The sequence below is a fragment of the Ipomoea triloba genome, chromosome 14 (assembly GCF_003576645.1).
Source record: "Ipomoea triloba cultivar NCNSP0323 chromosome 14, ASM357664v1".
In the NCBI taxonomy this organism is placed as follows: Eukaryota; Viridiplantae; Streptophyta; class Magnoliopsida; order Solanales; family Convolvulaceae; genus Ipomoea; species Ipomoea triloba.
In genome coordinates this window covers 22732928-22753029 of record NC_044929.1, presented here as the reverse complement: position 1 = coordinate 22753029, position 20102 = coordinate 22732928, and the positions used below count along the sequence as shown (strand labels likewise).

The 20102-nt window shown below is 37.1% G+C and overlaps 3 protein-coding genes across 3 annotated transcripts; 2 read left to right on the top strand and 1 right to left on the bottom strand.

The window, feature by feature from the left end:
* Window positions 1–3400: 3400 nt before the first annotated feature.
* On the top strand, window positions 3401–10766 carry LOC116005077. Its single transcript, XM_031245308.1, has 9 exons — window positions 3401–3590; window positions 3838–5987; window positions 6409–6544; window positions 6637–6713; window positions 7847–8085; window positions 8171–8257; window positions 8797–8896; window positions 9764–9974; window positions 10120–10766. Exons 2-9 carry the CDS (start codon window positions 3855–3857, stop codon window positions 10275–10277), a joined length of 3141 nt encoding a protein of 1046 aa, XP_031101168.1. The 5' UTR covers window positions 3401–3590; window positions 3838–3854; the 3' UTR covers window positions 10278–10766.
* Window positions 10767–15009: 4243 nt separating this feature from the next.
* On the top strand, window positions 15010–17809 carry LOC116004983. Its single transcript, XM_031245190.1, has 3 exons — window positions 15010–15263; window positions 15405–17394; window positions 17494–17809. Exon 2 carries the CDS (start codon window positions 15719–15721, stop codon window positions 16358–16360), a length of 642 nt encoding a protein of 213 aa, XP_031101050.1. The 5' UTR covers window positions 15010–15263; window positions 15405–15718; the 3' UTR covers window positions 16361–17394; window positions 17494–17809.
* Window positions 17810–17955: 146 nt separating this feature from the next.
* Window positions 17956–19860, bottom strand: LOC116004982 (FCS-Like Zinc finger 8-like). The gene is made up of 3 exons (XM_031245189.1): window positions 19591–19860; window positions 18708–19488; window positions 17956–18345 (listed from the first exon to the last, which is right to left on the bottom strand). The coding sequence occupies exons 2-3, from the start codon at window positions 19460–19462 to the stop codon at window positions 18264–18266; spliced, it is 837 nt and encodes a 278-aa protein (XP_031101049.1). The 5' UTR covers window positions 19463–19488; window positions 19591–19860; the 3' UTR covers window positions 17956–18263.
* Between the last annotated feature and the right edge of the window lie 242 nt (window positions 19861–20102).

The window sequence follows — 20102 nt, the reverse complement described above, 5'->3', positions numbered from 1 at the left end:
CATGTTCGACATGCTTTGGGTGAAAGGGGTGTAGATATTGTTAACATATGCCCTTTTTGTAATGACAATCATAAAATGATGCACCATGTCTTTGTGGAATGCAATTGTATTTCGTTGTTTTGGACAACTTCATATAAGGGGTTGTTGCTAGCGTAAGGAGTTCATGATTTTTCAACATGGTTATCCTCGGTGTTTGAATATGATACTCTTAATAGAAAGAGTAGGATTGTTGTAATTCTTTTGTCAATATAGAAGGCTCATAATGAGGCAATCCGGAACAACAAAATATTGATTATTCGTGAGGTGCAGTCGATAATTTTTAGTTTAATTAACATATGGGCAACATCGAATATTCAAGCTCCTATGACGACGATTGTGCATCGGAATCACTCTGATTTATTTATGCATGACGATGAAGTAATATGGCAAGTGGAAGCAACTACCCTGCCTCATAGTGGTGGTTAGGGTTGTGCAAACCCAACCCAACCCGATGAACCCGCCCGGTCTGAAATCTGATAATAGACACGGGGAGGATATCCGAACCCGAAATGCTAAACCCGAACCGATTGCCTACTTCTACGATTATATATAATTCGGGTAGGGTTATGGATTTGACCAGCCGACCCCGCACGAATATCCGAAAGATTATACGGAATATATATGTATACTCCATACGACGTCGTATATAGTGTGTGTGTGTGTGTGTGTATATATATATATATATGTGTTATGAAGCCTTAGGGTTGCAATTTCTCATTTCTCCTTATGCCCAAGACATCTCTGAGAGGAGCGAGAGCGCATCCCTACTCATTTCTCCTTCTCTATAACTTTTCTGCCCCATCTACTGCTTATCTCTTTACAATCTAGTGAACGCCGCCATGGCAGACGTTGCTCAACTCAAGTCCGACGCTCCCATGGAGCAAATGAAGCTTCACCTCGTCCCGGCGCCACCAATGATATCACCAGACACTAAGAAAATCATCCTTGTTTACCAACTCAACATCGCTCCTAAGGTCATTTGTTTATTACCTCTATTTGATTTTGGTTGGATTGTGTCTTAATTTTGTTGAATTTTGAGTTTTGTTGGTTGATTGACAGAAGTTTGGGGAAGATGTATTTTGTTGATCTCAAAAAAGGGGAGGTTAAGGAAGGTTAGGGGAATGAGGATGTGAAGCCTGATTCAACCTTTCCTTTTACTGATGATGATTTTCTAAAAATTGCTATGGGAATATGAGGATGGGAAGCCCAAATTAAAAATGTTTTTAAATTCGATAAAATTCGGCTGAACCCGAACAATTAAAAACCGATGGCAATTAAAGAAGCATTCAATTGGATGCTCAGAGGTGGTTGGTGACATGTCAGGGTTGAGATGGATTGTTTCACTGTTTGTAATATCTTCAACACATATTTTTTCGATCTCTCATATGCACGATACATCATATCTCATTGTCAAGCCCTGCATGACGCTTTTAATCGGTGTCTTTCCGCTATGTGCGTAGGTTGGCTAATAGATTAGTTCATTCACTTGCTCAGACCACAGATTCTCATACGAATTCTTATAGTATTTGTTTGTTTGTTTGTTTTTTTTTTTTTTTGAACCATCTTGTATTTATCATTTGATTTCTCATTAATATAAGTTTGTATATATATATATATATATATATGCGCGTTCAGGTGCGTACAGGTCGCCCAAGGAAGAACTGCGGACGAATCGCATCGCGCCACGTGTCCGGAATATAGTTGCACCTAACGTTATAACTAGGTGCGCGTAATGTTATAACTATGTGCACCTAGGTGCATAAATGTTGACAAGGTAAATTATTTGCACTTGTAAGTGAAAATAGGTGCACAAGTGCAAGTAAAATGTATTACAGCTGCAAGTGAATTGTACACTGACCATCAATACTAAGTGTACCTAATGTTATAACTAGGCGCATCTAATGTTATAACTAGGTGCACCTGGCAACCCAGGTGCATGAATGTTAACAATGTAAATTACTTGCACTTGTCAGTGAAAATAGGTAAACAAGTGCAAGTAAAATGTATTGCAGATGCAAGTGAAGTGTATTACAGGTGCAAGTGAATTGTACACTGAGCATCAATTCTAAGTGCACCTAATGTTATAACTAGGTGCATCTAATGTTATAATTAGGTGAGGGTTGCACACAGGTGCATGAATATAACAAGGTAAATTACTTGCACTTGTAACTGAAAATATGTGCACTTGTAAGTGAAATTATGTGCACTTATATCACAATTACTTGCACCAAAGTTCAAGTTATTTGCGAAAATGCCACCGCGTCGTTTTTTTTTAAAATTACATATGTGATAGCGTAAATGTAAATGGGTCTACGATTACGCTACGAACACGTGTGTTACGTGTGGTGAAGGATGCCGCTCGGCCGGTCAATCGATCGCTCTACCGGTTGATGACTGAGCGGTAAGAAGCTATATCGCTCTACGGGTGACGAACAGTAACAAGGAGAGAGCAAGAGAGACGAATGAGCAAATCACAAGTGTATTAGTGTAGTACTGATGAGTTCTTCCCCCCCTAGTGAGGGGAATTAGCCCTATATTTATACAAAGTGGATTCACTATGCACATGGTGTCTGATATGCAAGTGGAGGGCATATGGGCTGTCACTCCGCAAAATGCGCATCGGTTTGCTCGAAGTGGTTGAGTTACTCGAGGTGATGAAAACACGGATCCCTTGTTCCCGAAAAGTTGTCGGTCGTCACATCAAGCAACTGTTGCGCTCGTGAGCCTCCAATCCACAAGGTGTGTTGCTTCCGATCAGGACCGGGTGACCGTCGACGGGGTGACCGTTGACGGACAGGTTGGGTGACGGACAGGTGATTTACGGACCGACTAGTACATGTGCATATTTACCCATCAATATGATTCGTTAATCTGGACATTTTGACGACTGCGATGCGTTCTCATTTCCTTCTTGGACGGCAGTTCGCACAGGAGTGTGCCCCTATATATATATATATATAATATAATATAATATAAATATTATAAAAATTTGAATTATAAATTATAAGCAAGCTCGGTAATTAAATTGTACACATGGAGTACTATAATTTGATCGAACAAATCTATGTATAATCACTACAATATTGAGACGTTATGAAAACAAGTCAACCCAAATTCCGGAAGGGAGCATTCCGACAAAAATTTGATTTTTCATATGAAATTTTGAGGGGCACGCGATGGAGGGAAAATACGATATTAGCTGAAAATCTTAAATCCCATTCCCACTGAAATTCCAACTATGCCCACGCCATGTAGGAATCCGAATCCCCAACGAATACAAATCAGCGTGTCAAAATAGTCATTACCCCCCACCCCCCCTTCTCCCAACAGACATTACCAATTTTCCTGCTTCCTCTCTTTCTTCCTCGATCTCTCCCCTCTCATCACTCTCTCTCTCTCTCTAAAACCCTCGCTTTGCTTTCTCTCTCTAGAACCCCAAAATTCCGTCCCAGTCGTTTCAGGTTCTTCCATTCTACTGCGACCTGCCAGCTATACGTACAGCTTCGTGTATGTATCTGCTGCTAAACGGATTTCGGATTTTGCTTCAATCGGTGAGAGTTATACTTGATTTTTTTGTTTTTCCCCTTGTAGATTTTGTTAGCCGGCTTTTTATCAGTTCCTGTGATTTTTTTGATTATTTTATTGGTGGATTTCTGGTGGTTTTTTTGCCATTTTTATTTTCCTATGCGTGCATGTAAGTTAGCCATTGAATAATTTCAGTTGCTGGATAATTCGGGGCGACTGTGTGTTTTTGAGCTTCTTCAGTTGTTTATTTGTTTTCTGTTTCCTTGATTTTAGGTTGTTGATTTTACGAGATGGATGAGGGGTTAAGATCCAGTGATTTTTGTAAGGAAGGGAGAGTGGAGTTAGATTTGAATGTGGAGCCCGTTGAGGAAGCGGAGGATACGGTGATCACAACTGACCATGATTCTCAGCAGAGGTGTGATGTTCATTCCCTGGGAAATAAGGCTGAAGAGAGGGAATGTGTGGCTGGTGGTGCTGGATGCCAAGTAAATGCTGGTGCTGATCATGGGGCAGGGTTGGCTGCCACTATGTGTGTTGAAGAGCCAGAAGTGATGCAATGTGATATAGATGCTGATGCTTCTGTTTTTCCAGATGGTGCAGCCAGTGAAGGTAATTTGGATGACGGGGGATTGCCCATGGTCTCTGATAAGGAAGGAACAATAACTGAAGTTGTCCTGAGATGTATTAAATCAGAAGATGATGGAAAAGATGTAGGCATAGTGAATGTTGAGGGTTCCAATTTGCATGGTGATTCTAATGAAGGTGGGCATGTGGTCCAAAAGAAACGAAGAGGGAGGAAAAGAAAAAACATCGAAAATTTTCAATGTCACGACGATGAAGTCAAACGAAAGAAAGACAACCATTTACCTTCGCCTGGCAGTACCGGAAATGTTGGAAGGGTGTTGAGGTCCAGGGTGATTGGTATAAGTCAAGCAGGGCCTCAGCTTAGTGGAGAGAATTTGGGTGTTGCTGCTTTGGAAATAAAAAAGGAAACTCAACAGCCTGAGGTTGATCAATCAGAAAAACCATTTATGGCTAAGAATACTGAAATTTCTCCACCATATGGTAGGGGTAGGAAAAAAGTGAAGGGTCGTCGTGGTCGGCCTCCCAAGATCCCCAAAAATGATGTACTTGCTCCACCAATCAGTAAGGACCTGAAAAAGGTGAAGCGTCGTCGTGGTAGGCCCCCTAAGATGCCTAGCAAAGATGGTGCTTCTGAAATAGATGTTTCCCAGAAAGATAGAGTAATTGAGTCCAAGGGAAGTGTTAGGCATAAAAAGGCTGGAAATGTAATTAAGAGATCTAAGTTTTCCAAGTCACAATTGGAAAGTGCTGAGCTACAGCTTGTCAATGATGAAACTGTAGAGGATAAGAAGTCCTTGAAATCTAAAGAAGGGGATAAGGGTCGTAGGATACAACAGCAAGCAGTTAGAGATCAAATAGTGGATATTCTAAAGAAGGCAGGATGGACTGTGGAATATAGACCCCGGCAAAGCAAGGAATACAGTGATGCAGTTTATGTGGATTGTGATGGAAAAACACATTGGTCATGCACTTTGGCCTATAGGAAACTCAAAGAGAAAGTTGAAAATGGAGATGCAGATGATAAGACCCTCTCTGCATTTACTGTCATTCCAGAAGAGGTACTTGGAACACTGTTCAGAACTAGACAAAATAAGATAAAGAAGTTTAAAAAGCAGAGTGGAAGTGAAAGTGACAAGAAAAAGAACATCAAGGCGCCTTCTTCATACAGTGACAAGGTTATACGCCGCCAAAAATGCAAAGAAAAATTAAATGCTAATCCCAAATTCAAAGACAAATTTCTAAGGAAAAAAACCAAAGCCAATGCACATAGTCGTGATGATGATCTTTCAATGAAGGCATCAAACAGGGGAAGGTCAAGATCAAAAAAAGATGGACGTAATAGAAAGCGATATGCTTTGTTGGCCCGTAGATCTGGGGAAATGTCTGATCAAGATGGTGATGGATTTGTGTTGTATGATGGAAAGCGAAGTCTTCTCTCATGGATGATTGATTTTGGAACAATTCAATCCAATGCACAAGTGCAGTACATGAATGCTAGGAGGACAAAAGTAATGCTTGAGGGAAAGATTACTGGTGATGGTATTTGCTGTGGCTGCTGTGATCAAACATTTACACTTTTAGATTATGAGTCTCATGCAGGAAGTACATTAGGTCAGCCACTTGAACATATATGCCTAGCCTCAGGGCGTTCTCTTTTACAATGCTTAGCGGACTCATGGAGCAAACTGGAAAAATCTGAAAATATTGATTTCCATCCTGTGGATGTGGATGCCAATGACCCAAATGATGATACATGCAACATCTGTGGAGATGGTGGTGACTTGATCTGTTGTGATGGTTGCCCATCAACATTCCATCAAAGTTGCTTAAATATTCAAGTAAGGATACAGTAGATCCCAAATTTTCCTTTCTGTTCTCTTTGTCTTCCCACAGTTATAGTTTTGGATTATTTCAACTTTTTATTTTAAAGTAGGATTTAGAAAAAAATATTATTGGGCTACATATTGGCATAATTCACCTTTGATTACTTAAGTTTGATGCCATTGAGACTTAGATTTTGGTTTGAATATCTAGGGTTCATTTTAACTGTACTGTTATAAAAAGTAAAGACTTGTATGTGAAAGGTGCATTGACTCCATGGCATTGCATCTCAGCAAAAAAGTAAAGATGGCATCATGCCGAATAGAAGAAACCATCCATTCTATGCACACATTTAATTGCAGTTGTTAAATTGTTAAATCCATTGAATTCTTACTTTTTCAAATGAAATCTATTACTGATTTTGGCAACATGCTGCAGAATTTACCTTCTGGGAATTGGCGATGCGTATATTGTTCATGCAAATTCTGTGGCACTGTTGCTGGAAAATCCTGTGATGTTGATGACCACATGATTGTCCCTGAATTATCCATGTGCCATTTGTGTGAGGAAAGATGTAAGTACATGACTGTTTAAAAAAAGTTTACTTCCATTTACAATTTGATAATGTAAACCTAACCTTGTAATTTTCTATTTGTATTTTTGCAGTCCATGTTGCTTGTAACCAGGGTGAGAATAATTTGGATTCCAAGGATATGTCATTTTGTGGAAAGGGGTGTGAGAAGGTATAACAAATTGTACTTTCTGCTTCACCTAATTTGTTAAGTGCCATTGAATTGCGTGGTCATTTTACAGTTTCTGGTGCTTAGCAATGTTTAAGTTGGGTGAAGTCCATGATTTCATTTGGCATTTTAGCCTGTTGAATATGCTAATTTAGTATATGGAGTAATTTGCATAGTAATGAGGTGCCTCAGTTGCCAAGGTGCAGTTCTAATTCTCTTGGTTCCTCTAGCTTATTGTGGCATTAATTTCAGGAATATGAGTGTGTGCGTTGGATAACCCTGTCCAACACTGGTTAGGTAACTGATACGCCAAGCAGCAGGACTAGTTCAAAAATGCTTATCTATCTTCTATCTATTACGTAGTATAAAATAAAGTTGTGGGTGGCTGCATATTGGATTTGCTGGTTGACTAGAAGAATTCACTAGTGAGACCCTGTTAGAATAGTTAGACTTTCTAAATTGAGTGTAGGTGGGTTACCGAAAGTCTGATACTCAAGTTTTGGAATCCTTAAAATATTAGAAGTTGATTAATTACTTTACTTTCTGAGTAGTTTAGTAATTGTAGGGATGGAAGAATTCCTAGGCAAGTTGGCACCCAAGCCTCCTTATTGCTTATGTAGTTTCCCCCCTTACCTTGCATCCTAGAGGCTTGGAACCTCAGGTCCACCACTTTTCTTGAGTTTTTAATCTAAAATATTGAGTATAGTTGGTGCATCTGTAGTGGGGGGATTGATGTTTTATCTATATAGAATTTTGTATGTATGAACTATGAAGGACAGATAGTGATTCACATGTGGAACTCTTACTGTCACTGTCTTCTATTTCCTCTTTTGCTAAGATTAAAAACACATTCAGTGTGTTTTCAGTTCCTGCTTGAGATCCTTGATGCCTTTGCTTGCAGTATTATCACTGTTTTGGTATGTGTTTTTATGCCGATACCAAGAGTGATTTTCTGCGAATATTATGATTCATCGTCTTCTATGATTTAGTCAAACTTATTATGAACTGTCCTTGATTTCTTCTTATTTGTTTTTTTTAAAAACTCAACTTTTATAGTGGACCACATGTATGGATCTATTCACATATTTGTATATTACTTTATAAAGATTGAAATCATCTAACTTTCTGGTCTATAGCTTTTCGAGGGCCTGCAGGTGCTTCTTGGGGTCAAGCATGACTTGGATGAAGGATTTTCATGGACAATTCTTCAAAGACGTTTTGTTGGGCAGGATGTAATAGGAAGCGCTAACTCATTAAAAATAGAGTGCAATTCAAAATTAGCTGTTGCATTCTCTGTTATGGATGAGTGTTTTATGCCAATTGTTGATGAGCGAAGCAAAATCAATATGATCCAGAATGTTGTCTACAACTGTGGGTGAGTATTTTAGAACATTAGCTATTGGCGAATACATGCTGTTAGATCTTCTCAACCTACTTAAGTAAGTCATTATTGGTTGCAGATCAAATTTCAGGAGGCTGAATTATTGTGGCTTCTATACTGTTATTCTGGAGAAGGGTGATGAACTTGTTGCTGCTGCATCCATAAGGTTGACTTTAAGTTGTTTGTTAATAGTTTGTTGCCTTCCTCATATTGCTTAATATGTGCTTAATCTTATACAGTTATACTGCAAACGTGTCCTGGGAATTTTACTGAAGAGTTTCCTTTTACTGAACATGGATGCTGTCAAGATTCACATTCTGTAGAAAGTAGAAACCATATTTTTGTCTGAAAAAAGAGTGGCTAAACTTATTTAGTAGGCATTTGCAAGTTACTATACTTTTTTGCTTTCTTGAATAAATTATATTTTGTATTGTTTTGCTTCATTATTTTTTTAAATCTATTTGTGTAAAACAAAATGCTTAAACAAGAGCTTTCAAATGTACTTATTCATTTTGTTTTACAGATTACTCGATTTGAATGTGCAGTTGACTGTATTAAACATGATGCTATTGATACATTGGACACAACTTATGTTTTTCTTTTTCCACTGTTGTTGACTCTGCTCACTGTGATGCTCTTGATACTTTGCATACATTATATATGTTGTTTTATCCTAATTCTTCTTGATGCTTCCTCTGTATATAGGTTACATGGGAATCAGTTGGCTGAGATGCCATTTATTGGTACAAGGTACAAATATCGTCGCCAAGGGATGTGCCGTCGGCTTATTGGAGCAGTTGAAACAGTAGGTTTTTATGTGATAAGCATGATGTTCAATCGCATTATTTTGATTTCCCTACATACTAATATTCTATATTTGAATGCCCCATAAATTTTGGCATAATAAATTTAATGATATTTGAAAGTTTTCCAACAATACCACATCTTAGATGGAAACAGTATCACATTTGTTAAAGACAATGTTGCAACAATTTAATTAAAATCATAGTATAGTTTCCTTGATCTGTGTGTTTTCTCAAACATGACTGTCTCAGAGGGACAACAGTAATAGCTATTTCTAAAGTAGATGTATTGCTCAACTTTAAGAAAACTAAATTGTTTGCTTAATGCTTATTTGACTAGTTCTCAAGATGACTTTTGGTCAGTGTTGCAAAAATCCTGCCTAGGTGCTAGGCGCCGACCGACCGCCTAGTGTATTGCCAAAAGCGATGATTTAGGCGGCCGATTAGGCTGCCTTAGTGCCGCCTATGCTGCTTAGGCGCTTACCGCCTAGGCCGCCTAATCGGTTGATTAGCTATTGCTCTTTTTTTCTTTTTTCTTTTTTTTTTAATGGGTTATTTCGCTCAAAACGACATCGTTTTGAGCAAAATAACCCTAAATTGTTCAAACTCTAGAAGTTTTTTTGAGTTAATATTTAATATTTTAGTATTAACTATTAAAGTATTAATAGTTTATAATTACTAGTCTTAAAAAGATTTAAAAATTTAAAAAATATTTTTAAAAAAATACACAGGCATTAATTGCCGTCTAGGCACCCTAGGTGCTAGGCGGCCCTGGGCGCCTAGCGATTTTTTTAACCATGCTTTTGGTAATAAATTGCTGTTGAATTTTTTTGGTTTTATAGCTTTCTTATTTCTGAATCTCTTGTCAGGCCCTTTGTTCACTTGGAGTTGAGCAACTGGTTATACCAGCTATACCAGAACTTATTGAAACATGGACAAAGATTTTTGGTTTCACACCCCTTGAAGAGTCAAAGAGACGAGAAATGACGCGCATGAGCATGATTGTTTTCCCTGGCACGGATATGCTGCAGAAACCTCTATCGAAGCATCAAGATACTAATGATCATATTACATCTACTGGTATTTCACTGTTGTATTATCATTTTCATTAATCATGCTTTTTAATTTATATACTTAATGCATTGAACTTTTGTATTGTGGATCTACAAAATTCACAAAGGTCCTATCGATCTAATGCAAGGTACTTTTCATGATGACATTACAGAGGCAGCTTCATCCGAGGTCGATCTCAACAAAAATGTAGTTACTGTTGAGCCTGTCGAATCCTGTGTAAATTCCTCTCGTGGCTTCTTGCAAGATGCATCCGACATGAAAACTGGCTTCGAATCTTTCATACCAAAGGAAGCTCTCAGGGTCCAATAGGTTGTAACTTCTCAGGGTAACTTGCTTCGGCTTTTTGAGCTCCGAGATCTTGTGATTTATTGCAAAATTTGTACATAAAGATTTGTTACTGGAGGGCTTCGCTTGCCAGCACTGATGTCAAGGATGGACTATGCGTTGGACTAACCTACATTTAATGACATAGATCTTGGCAGAACATGTGAATACCTAACTGCTTAAGGTGATGGAAGAAATCATTTATTTTGAAGGTAACATCTGGTCTCAAGTGCCTGCTAAATTGCAACCATCTTTTTGTTTTTCCAATTGAAAAATGTATGGTTTCAGTTTCTGTTAAGTGTTGCAGAGAGTAATTGTTTGTAACATGTCTGATTCTGATGGCTGATTGAGATCTGTAATCTTAGTGGCATTAGCAGTCAAAGCTTAATGTTTTTCTAAGTGACAAATTCAATGGGATTTTGTAGTCTCAGACATTGTGTTAAGTAATAACTATGGTGTCTGGCAGTGTCCTCAGTTGCCCTCTTCTTCTTCTTCTTCTTTTTGTTTTTTGTTTTTGTTTTTTGTTTGGTTTTTTTAATTGTGAAATATAAATTTTAATTAATATATATAACACAAAATCTTGCTATGCCTTTACTTTATGTTGATGTTGTTAGGGTTTGTTTTCTTTGACTTGTTTTTTTTAAAGTCTTTTATTTTTCATTGGAAAATGACAGTTTTGAGTTTTCAATTATAGTGATATAATTTATTTTTCATTGGAAAATGACACTTTTGACTTTTCAATTATAGTGATATAATCTATTTTTGCTCTTAACTATAGGCATGTCACATTTAAAATGGCTAATTTTACCTTAAAAAGGGGAGAGTTGTTTATTCCTCTGGCATAATTTTAGTACAAAAAAGTTGAGTTTGATTTTTGCTAATATTATTTCAGTCAAGTTTGTTGTGCAAGATCTTTTGTGTGATTTACCTTTTCTTGTATACACAAGAGAGGAGTTTATCTAGTCCATTTTCAAGTTTTTCAAGTTTTATGGTTACATATTATAATTTTGAAAAGATTTATATAAAATTAATCAATTCAAGAGGGCTTTTTTTTTTTTTTTGGGTAACATAGTGTATTAGGGTTTAAGAAATTGAATAAGTGCATTGATGGGTGGTGATGAATTGATGACACAGAATACATATTTTATGCAAAATGCATGTTGGTACATGCATAATGGTGAAGATCTTACCTAAAAGATTAGCTCCATATACTACTGCATTAAGCATTGCACTAGCACATGCATGTAACCTTATTAATCACAACAAAATCTGTTTATGATAATATTAAGTAAAGCAAGCCAATTTGTGATGATGTGAAAGCACAGCACATACGCTGCCTAATACTCACAATTCCAATCATTCAATATATGGGTCAGTGCCTCCCAATTGATCATTTTAAGTTGCAAAAAAGTTAAAGCTCCTTTACTCATTATAAAGTATTAAATGGCCATCTTTTCTTATTTAAAAAATTAAATATTCACACTAACCCTACAATTGACTCGACATACGTTAAAGTCTCACTTTATATCAACAAGGGCAACCCTTGCTTAAGAATTTTTTCCCCTCCAATTTTGAGTCAAATTTGATGATTTGAAAGTGAAAGATGAAAGGTGATAGATTGGAGAAATTCAGATCATTTGTTATATTTTAGTTTTTATAAGAAAAATAAAAGGACGGAGTCCTGTAAGTTAACTCGATTGTTGGGTGTATCAGGGTGGTTGACAATTGGCGACTATGAATCATCCCAACTTTTGATTTTTATGGTTTTTTTTTTTTAATTTTTTTAATTTTAATTTCATTTTCTTTTTGTTTTTGTTTAAAGTGAGACTAGGTGTAGTTGTGTTGTTAAACGTTTAACAACACCACGACAACACCTATACTCATCAATATAAAGTGAGACTTTAGCTTAAAAAAGTTATAATGCCAAAATAAATAAATAAAACCCATCATATATAATTGTATATATATTAAAGGTGAGAATCAAAACATATCTGTTAAGTGCAATTAATTAATAGCACATAGGATAAAGAAGAAGAAAAGGGGAGGGTGAGGCAGACAGTATAATATTGTTGCAAACATGATGTCTTGTTTGTTGGCAGCACTGCACGTTCAACATCAATCCTTCTTCTATAAACACAAATGTATACAAGTACGTGTACTTAAAGGATAAAGATGCTACCCCCCAACCCAAAAAAAAATGTTTTTATCTCTCTTGGCTATGATGACAAAGAAAATGTCACTTGTGTTATTTAATTACCGTTTTGAATAATAAATAGGATAAAAATAATTATATTTTAATTACAAGGTTATAAAACTATTATTGAATGGTTGTTATTAAAAGCGGATAAAATTAAGAAAATTAATATTTTTATTTAAGGATGATAAAAAAGTAAAATTACTCGACGTGGAGAAGATTGAAGTGTGCTCATTTAATATGTATTTAATGCTCTTCACAAGTGAAATTTTATCGTCTAGACAATAAAGTATCAATTAAGGAAAATGCTCATCCCCTGTGGGACTCATTATCTTCTAAGAGCATCTTCATCAGTGCTTTTGGCATGATTTTTGCACGACTTTTGAGGCTATGTATGCTAAGTGGAAGCGAGAGAAGGAGAGAAAACATTTGAAAGTGTGGTAGTAGAACCCGTTTTTTTTGTCTCAATTGTGGGCCACACCAAAAAAACAAAATAAATCCGCATGGTGCGCCTCACGCGCACCAGGAATACCTATTCGGGCATGTGCCAGGGCATGTTAGTGCGATCCCCCCCCCCCTAATTTCCCTCCCCTCCAATCGTCTCTTTTCAAATCACACATGTAAAAACTCCTCAAAATTTACAACTATTGAAGATGCTCTAATACGAGAATTATACTCCACTCACTTGACCACCCATTTCGATGTAAAATATCATCATTTGGTTATATGATTAGCGAATTCCAACTCTTCAATAGTTAGTACCTCCAAGTTTGTCTCTAATTTGATAATACTTATATATCAATTTAGAAATCAAGAGGAGTCAAGTCAAATTGGTCGAAAAGTTAACTTAGTAACTACAATATTCAAAGTTCAATGACTTCCTATGGTAGCTTTCCCTTTCAATTTGAGTCAGTCAACTTTTATGATTTTTTGCCAGTTATGACCAAGTTTCACTCAAAACGTACATTTAAATAACAACTACAAGTATTCTTATAAATTAAACAAAATTTTGATACTAGAAGTATTACCCCAAAAATAAATAAATAAAATGAAGGGAACAATGCAGAATATACTCTGTATAGCAAGGGTAAGCAAGCAAGATACCTTTATGCCATCTTCCTCAACCCTGCAAAGCAAAGAACAAACTTATGATCACTAACAGAAGTAACTAAATTTATTTTTAGTGGACGCGAAATATAAAAATATTTATAGTAAAATATAAAATGGTTGAAATAAATTATATATTATCTCTATTTATAAATACTTTTTGTTTTTAATTAGATAAAATATACGTATTTCTAGAATAATTTAAATATGATGATTTTCGTTTGAAACTTTTAAATTACATTGATTAGTTAATTTACAAAATATAATTATTATTTTAAAATACTTTTTATAATTGAACTATAAAACATATTTCATATCAATTAATTAACGAGTTTAAATAATTGTTACCACACATAACACATTATAAATTTTGCAATTAAATGGATTAATATACAATTATAATTATGAATAAATATCACAAATCACAATTTTAATTCTAATGAGAAGATAAAATTAAAATATAATTATATATTAAAAGTGTATTAGAGAAAGATAAATTAAAATATAAACATATATTTAAGGTGTGTTAAGGAAATATAAAATTAAAATATAAATCTATATTTAAGGTGTATTAGGGGTTATAGCAAATAGTGTAACAAGCAAGGTTTGATCTCTAGACCTTTCATAACAAATAATTACCTACTACTAACTAAACTATCTTGATTTTTGATAATTTTATATATACTAATATATTATTTCTTTTTTATTAAGAATATACTTTATATATGTGCGTGCGCGCGTGTACATAATAATGGGGCTGGGGTGGGTAAGGGTAGACATGCCAATTGCCCCATTGTCGCCCTTTTGGATCTACCATGTGTGCCATTGGCTCGAAAGAATTAATATACTCATTCTTTTTCGTATGTTTATAGATATGAGGAAAGAAAAACACAAACAAACATATTACCTAAATTTAAACCAACACATTCTTGTATCATTAGACGTAACCGTAAAAAATAACGACAAATAAAAAGAATACTATTCAATTCGTATACCGATTAACTTTTTTCATAGATATGTCATAGTAAACAAAAAGTAAATATTACAGAATACAAAAAATTTAAACCAACACACCTCTATATCAGACCGTTCATTAAATAGACATTGCTCGCATAAACAACTAAGTTAGTTACATGAGTAAAATTAAAAAAAAATTATTTTCAGAAATGAATCACTCTTATCATATAAATTGATAAAGAAAATAAATTACAGAAATATATTTCAACCGACTTCGAAATGCATTTATTCACCACGTAGGCACGTATGGGAGTGGGGATGAAAGTGGTCCGAAAATTAAGCATGGCATGTCCGTAATTACGCGGCATATTAGGGGGCAAAAAATGCAACGACCCGGCTCGAGGGCACACACAGTGATGTGAGCTATAATGCGGATTTAAATACGATTGATAGTGGTTTCAGATCCGTGGATTCTGGGTTTTTTTTTCTTCTTTTCAAAAAGCTCTGACGCTTTGTTTCCTTCCAATGGCGTTTTGAAATTATTCACAGCAAAAATCTCCCGTCAATACATACAAACGTAGAGTGAGAAAGTGAGATTCGAAGAGGGAAGAAGAGAGAAATCTCACTCGCACACAGTCGCAGTTGAAGGCCGAGTCCTGGATCTTCGCTCGTTCCTCAGTGGTTACCTGTATACTGTTGTTCTGATTCATCAGGTGAGTTTTCATTTCGAAATTTCTCGAAAATTGGTATATCTGTTTGTTGAATGGAGGTTTTAGTTGTTTTGGTGAGTGAGTTACTTGATTAGTTGAGGATAGTATCGTTGATTGCTTTGCATATGTTTTTTGTATGTATAGATCTGAAGAAACTGAAGAGTGTGGTGGTGGTTGTTGTAGATATTTTCATACGAACTTATATGATCGATGAAGGTGATGCTGATCTGCTGAGAATATGGTGGTTGTGGAGGAGATCTAAAATCTAGTGTTATGTAGTAGCATTTCTGAACCCCAATTGCAGATCTCGTGTTGATATAGAGATATAGTACTCCCTTTTTGTGTCCAGTTCCCTGTTTATCACTTCCTGCTAGATATCTTCGAGTTTGGAGAAGTGAGTTAGGGGTATTTTGTGAGTTCAGGGTTAGGAGCCGAGTTGACTCAGTGGTTTGACTCAGATGGAGACGCTTGTTGTAGTTGCTCAGCATAGGAACCAGTACTATAACAAATCTAAGGGCCATGGCCCTGGTCGGTTTGGGTCCTTTGGATCCCCTCCTTCTGGGAGTTTCCGGGAGATTAATTGCCGGACTTTCCAGACTGGATCGGGTATACTCCCAACCCCACTCAAGTCTTATTCCACCCCGATCACCAAGCGATCTCGATCCACTTCTGCTTCCTTTTCACCTAAGACGCCTTCTCCGTCAGTTAATTCTCAGTCTGAAGATCAGAAAAACAAGATAAGATCTGTCAGAAGTAGTGCAATACCAATTAACCTCAAACTGGGTGCCAGTTCTAGAAAGGGTAGTTCTTTCAGTGAGGATGTTCATTTCTCGGAGCGCTGGGCTGGTCCTACATATTCAAACTCACCTCCTCCTAGTTCATTGCCTATGCCCAAGTTTTCTTTGAAGCCTAAGCGGACTGTTTCACTTGAGTTACCATCCTCAGCTTCTGCTATTGATGATTTTCGTCCCATTGCTGTATCTGCACCAGCTTCCCCTACCAGGGAACGCAGCCCTTCTCCGGGAGATTTGTTTGACCTTGATGACTCTGCGACGAAGTGTCTTCGTCGTATTCTCAATCTTGACATTACTGATGATTAAGGTTTACTGGAGGCAACTAGACCTCCTTTATATAGGGAAAGGATCTAGTTTCTCCTAAGGGGTTAGTGGTAGATTGTATATATATGGTGAATAAACCAGTTCTATGGTGACTACTTCTAGTATGTTGTTCAGTTTTTGTAAGTGGTTGTGCAAGGGCAAGAGCATACCTGTCAGGAAACTGAAAAGATTAAAAAAAGGCTTGCAAGAACAGCTAAGGTTGGGTATATGGTTGAAGGTGGTTCAAAGGTTTGAATGGCTGGTTGGTCAGCTATCTCCAGATTGCTTTGAAGGTCTATTTACTTGGATGCTACAATTTGGACGGGTATTAAGGGTGGTGAAGTGAAATCAGAATCTGAAACTCACGAGTGGTGATCTGCTATTATAAAGCATTTATAGTTTGCAGTCCTTTTGACCCAACTTAATGGAGGTTTCATCATACCTGCAGATTTCCATGCTGAATGCCTAATCCTTGAGTACTCTCCTGTGAAAAATCTCCATCTCTGATTTCCTCTTCTTCAGTTAGATTTTTTTTTCTCACATATATTGTGTATATACACAAAATCCCTGACTTTGAATAGGTTTCACCTTGTTTAGGAACCTTCGTCATTGTAACCATAACCTAGCCCTTTGTTCCTGGACTTTACCTCAACTTCCCCGGGTTTAATGACGAATTGCCTGTCTGTAACTTTAGCTTATATGCTAACTGAATAGGCTATTTAGAGAACTGTTTCATTCCAACTTCTTGTCCTTCAATCCCCAAGTTGTCCTTTTTTCCTTTTTACATTCTTATCTTCTTTCTTTAGTTTAGATAGGTTTCAGCTTTATACTTTACTAGTAGAAGATGCTTTCTCCTTTGCCATGTTTCTGGTTTTTTATAAGAAAATGGAAAGGGAAAGCAAAGTTGGCTATATCCACCTCTGCTCGTCTTCTTTTGTTGTTAGCTGAGTTCTCTCTGCTAAGCATGTTATCCACTTCAATTCCAAGGATCTATGTTTTCTCTGGAGTATAGTTGATTATACCAAGCTGTTCACAAGGTGAGTGTTCAACGTTTTCCTTTTGTTTTGCTTACAGTTCCATTTTATCCCTTTATGCTCATCAACTGAAATTCTTGTCTTATCATTTTCATGAATCAGCCCTTGTAAGGCGGAACGAAGGGAAGAAAGGTTGTTTCTGTTTCCGAACCTGGCTGTGTGTGTTCTTGTTCTAGCTGGCGGTGTTGGTCTGTTGGTTATTTTATTCCATTTCTAGTCGTGTCTGTAATTTGGTTACCCCCGTATGGTATCGTCACAAGCTGCGTTTATGTGTAATGTCCTGTAATGCACTCTCTTCAAGTACTCTATCCCCAAGTAGTCATATGGGTAATGCTTTGTCTGTCTTTTGTTAAAAATGAATATGTTGTTTGACTGTGTTCTCTAATTGGTGCGTAGTGGTTTGTTTGAGATGTTATTACTTATTACTCTCCCTGCAAAAATTTTATCGTAGAAGATGTTGCAGTTTTTCTTCACCAGACGCAATGAACATTTAATATGCATCATTATTGATTGCATTGCCTACTGATTGCCAGAATTCCTACTGTTACAACGTAAGCCATTGAATAAAATAATAAACAAATCAAACAGTTTCATTAAAGGAGGCTTCACATCACCTAAATATATGCAGCAGGGAATACAATATAGACTGAAACTTGAAAACAATAATAACATTATTATATATTTCATAAATATCACTAAATGGTGCAATTCTTGATCAGCGTCATTTCATCTTTCGGCTGATCACTGCTCGCTCACAAGTCAAATCTTGGAAAAAGCTTAAAAAACAGCATCTAAACTTTAAAAGATGCTAAATCCAAATCCCCTCTGTAGCCAAAATCTATCATTTAGGCTTGCCTTCTTCTTGTATCCTCTCAGAGGCCATTCTTCTTTCCTTCAATCTCCAAACCCATCTCTTGGCTGCGGCATTCTTCGCTGCAAAACGCTCTCTCCCCCCTATATACACCGTAGGAATAACATCAAAACCCGACTTAACTATTAGCTTAGACTTATTAGTTGAAACAGAACAGAACACATCATCAGCTTAGACTTATTGGTTGAGAATGAACACATCTTTTCTAAAGAGTTGCTCAAGTTGATCACATTGAGTGAGTCAAGATAAGGAATTTCTACTTTAATTCTCATTTGTAATTATAAGGTAGGACAAAGTGGCCCCCCATGTGTAGTGACTTGATCAAATGCCATTATTAGGAATATGAAAGTGGAAGCTTTTGGATCAATGATTGAAACCCAATGATACCCCCATTTCATTTCAACCAAAACACAAAACAAATCATATCCCTTCACTCTTATCTTACCTATACATGTAGATATCTTTTCCACCTCCAAGATTGACCTCACAGCCATGGCAGAACCTCAGAAAACTCAGTGAAGGAGAGGTTGCAGGGGAAGATGATGATGAAGAAGAAGAATTCTCCCTTCTCACTTCTGAAAGCTTCATCACACCACAGCAACTCTCTACCACGCAATTATCGAATATGTGTGTGGTTTTCGGGTTCGGGCCGTGGGTGATCACGCACGTGTAGTCCTCCGAGAGCTCCATCTCGCTCAGGGAGAGATTCTCCACCGGCGGGGACTCTTTGGGCTGAGCGGAAAAGCTCAGCAATGGCGGATTCCGGGGAGTCTTGATCCCGAAATCCGCCGGAGACTTCGGGGACTCCACCGGAGATATCAGAGACGGGATTTGGACTCTCAGCTTTGACCCGAACAGAACACTCCGGTTTTCGGGAGACGAGTCAATGATTGCCAGCCCGACTCCCAAGGATTCGGGCAGTGGGCTGGTGTTCCGAGTCGGGCTCGGGCTTCTCTCATACCCCAAAGGATGGCCCAAAATGGAAGTCGGGCTTATGCTCATCCCGCCCCCGCCGTTCTCCGATCCTGACAGAGTCCTCCCCAAAAGCCCATTAAAGATCCTCGGAGAACCCAAGAACGACGAAACGGGCTTTTTCGGGCTCTGGGTCGGGGAAGACGCGGGTACACATATCTGCTGCTCAGCCGCCATGAATCCTTGCTTCTTTCTGCTCACTGCTTTTCTCGATCTGCTCCTCAGCATTACAAAATTCAATCAAAACCATAACCCTGAAAACCCAAACAGACAACAACCTTAATTAACACAAAAAAAAAAAAAAATTCCCAATTTTTGTAACAAAACAACAACAAAAAAAAAGAAGCTTTATTTACCACAAATGAAGCCTCCATAAAAGACCAAGAAAACCACAAAAAAGTCCACCCTTTAACCCAAAAATAAAAAAGCTAGCTTTTTTCAGTCAGAAATTAAATCCCCAGAAAAGCAGAAAGAAAATGCTACTAAAACTCTGTAGCTTCCATTCCTAAACTCCTCGAGCTCTTCATCAAATCATCAAAAAAAAAATTACAGAGAGAAAGGGAGAGAGAGAGAGAGAAACCCAGAAATTAAGAAAGAGAAAAATGTTAAAATGGAAATGAAGAAGTGGGAGTGAAACCTCTTTTTATGCAAAACATGGCACTGATCTGTGTTTTGTCAGCTTTCAATGGTAATAATAATGATTTTATTTTTTCTTTTTTGAAAACAATAATGATGACAATGATGTAATCTCTAACTCGCTTTTCTCACGCATCCAAGGGGTTGTACGTTGAATGAATGCACGCATTCAGAGGCAATAGTAAGATTGGTTTAACGTAGTAGTAGTAGTACAACATACATACAACCACTC

Coding starts and splice junctions, on each gene's coding strand:
- LOC116005077 (XM_031245308.1), top strand. CDS start 3,855: ATGGATGAGGGGTTAAGATCCAGTGATTTTTGTAAGGAAGGGAGAGTG. Junction 8,258..8,796: donor GTTGCTGCTGCATCCATAAG/GTTGACTTTAAG, acceptor CTCTGTATATAG/GTTACATGGGAATCAGTTGG. Junction 9,975..10,119: donor TGATCATATTACATCTACTG/GTATTTCACTGT, acceptor ATGACATTACAG/AGGCAGCTTCATCCGAGGTC.
- LOC116004983 (XM_031245190.1), top strand. CDS start 15,719: ATGGAGACGCTTGTTGTAGTTGCTCAGCATAGGAACCAGTACTATAAC.
- LOC116004982 (XM_031245189.1), bottom strand. CDS start 19,462: ATGCTGAGGAGCAGATCGAGAAAAGCAGTGAGCAGAAAGAAGCAAGGA. Junction 18,346..18,707: donor AAAGATATCTACATGTATAG/GTAAGATAAGAG, acceptor CGGTGTATATAG/GGGGGAGAGAGCGTTTTGCA.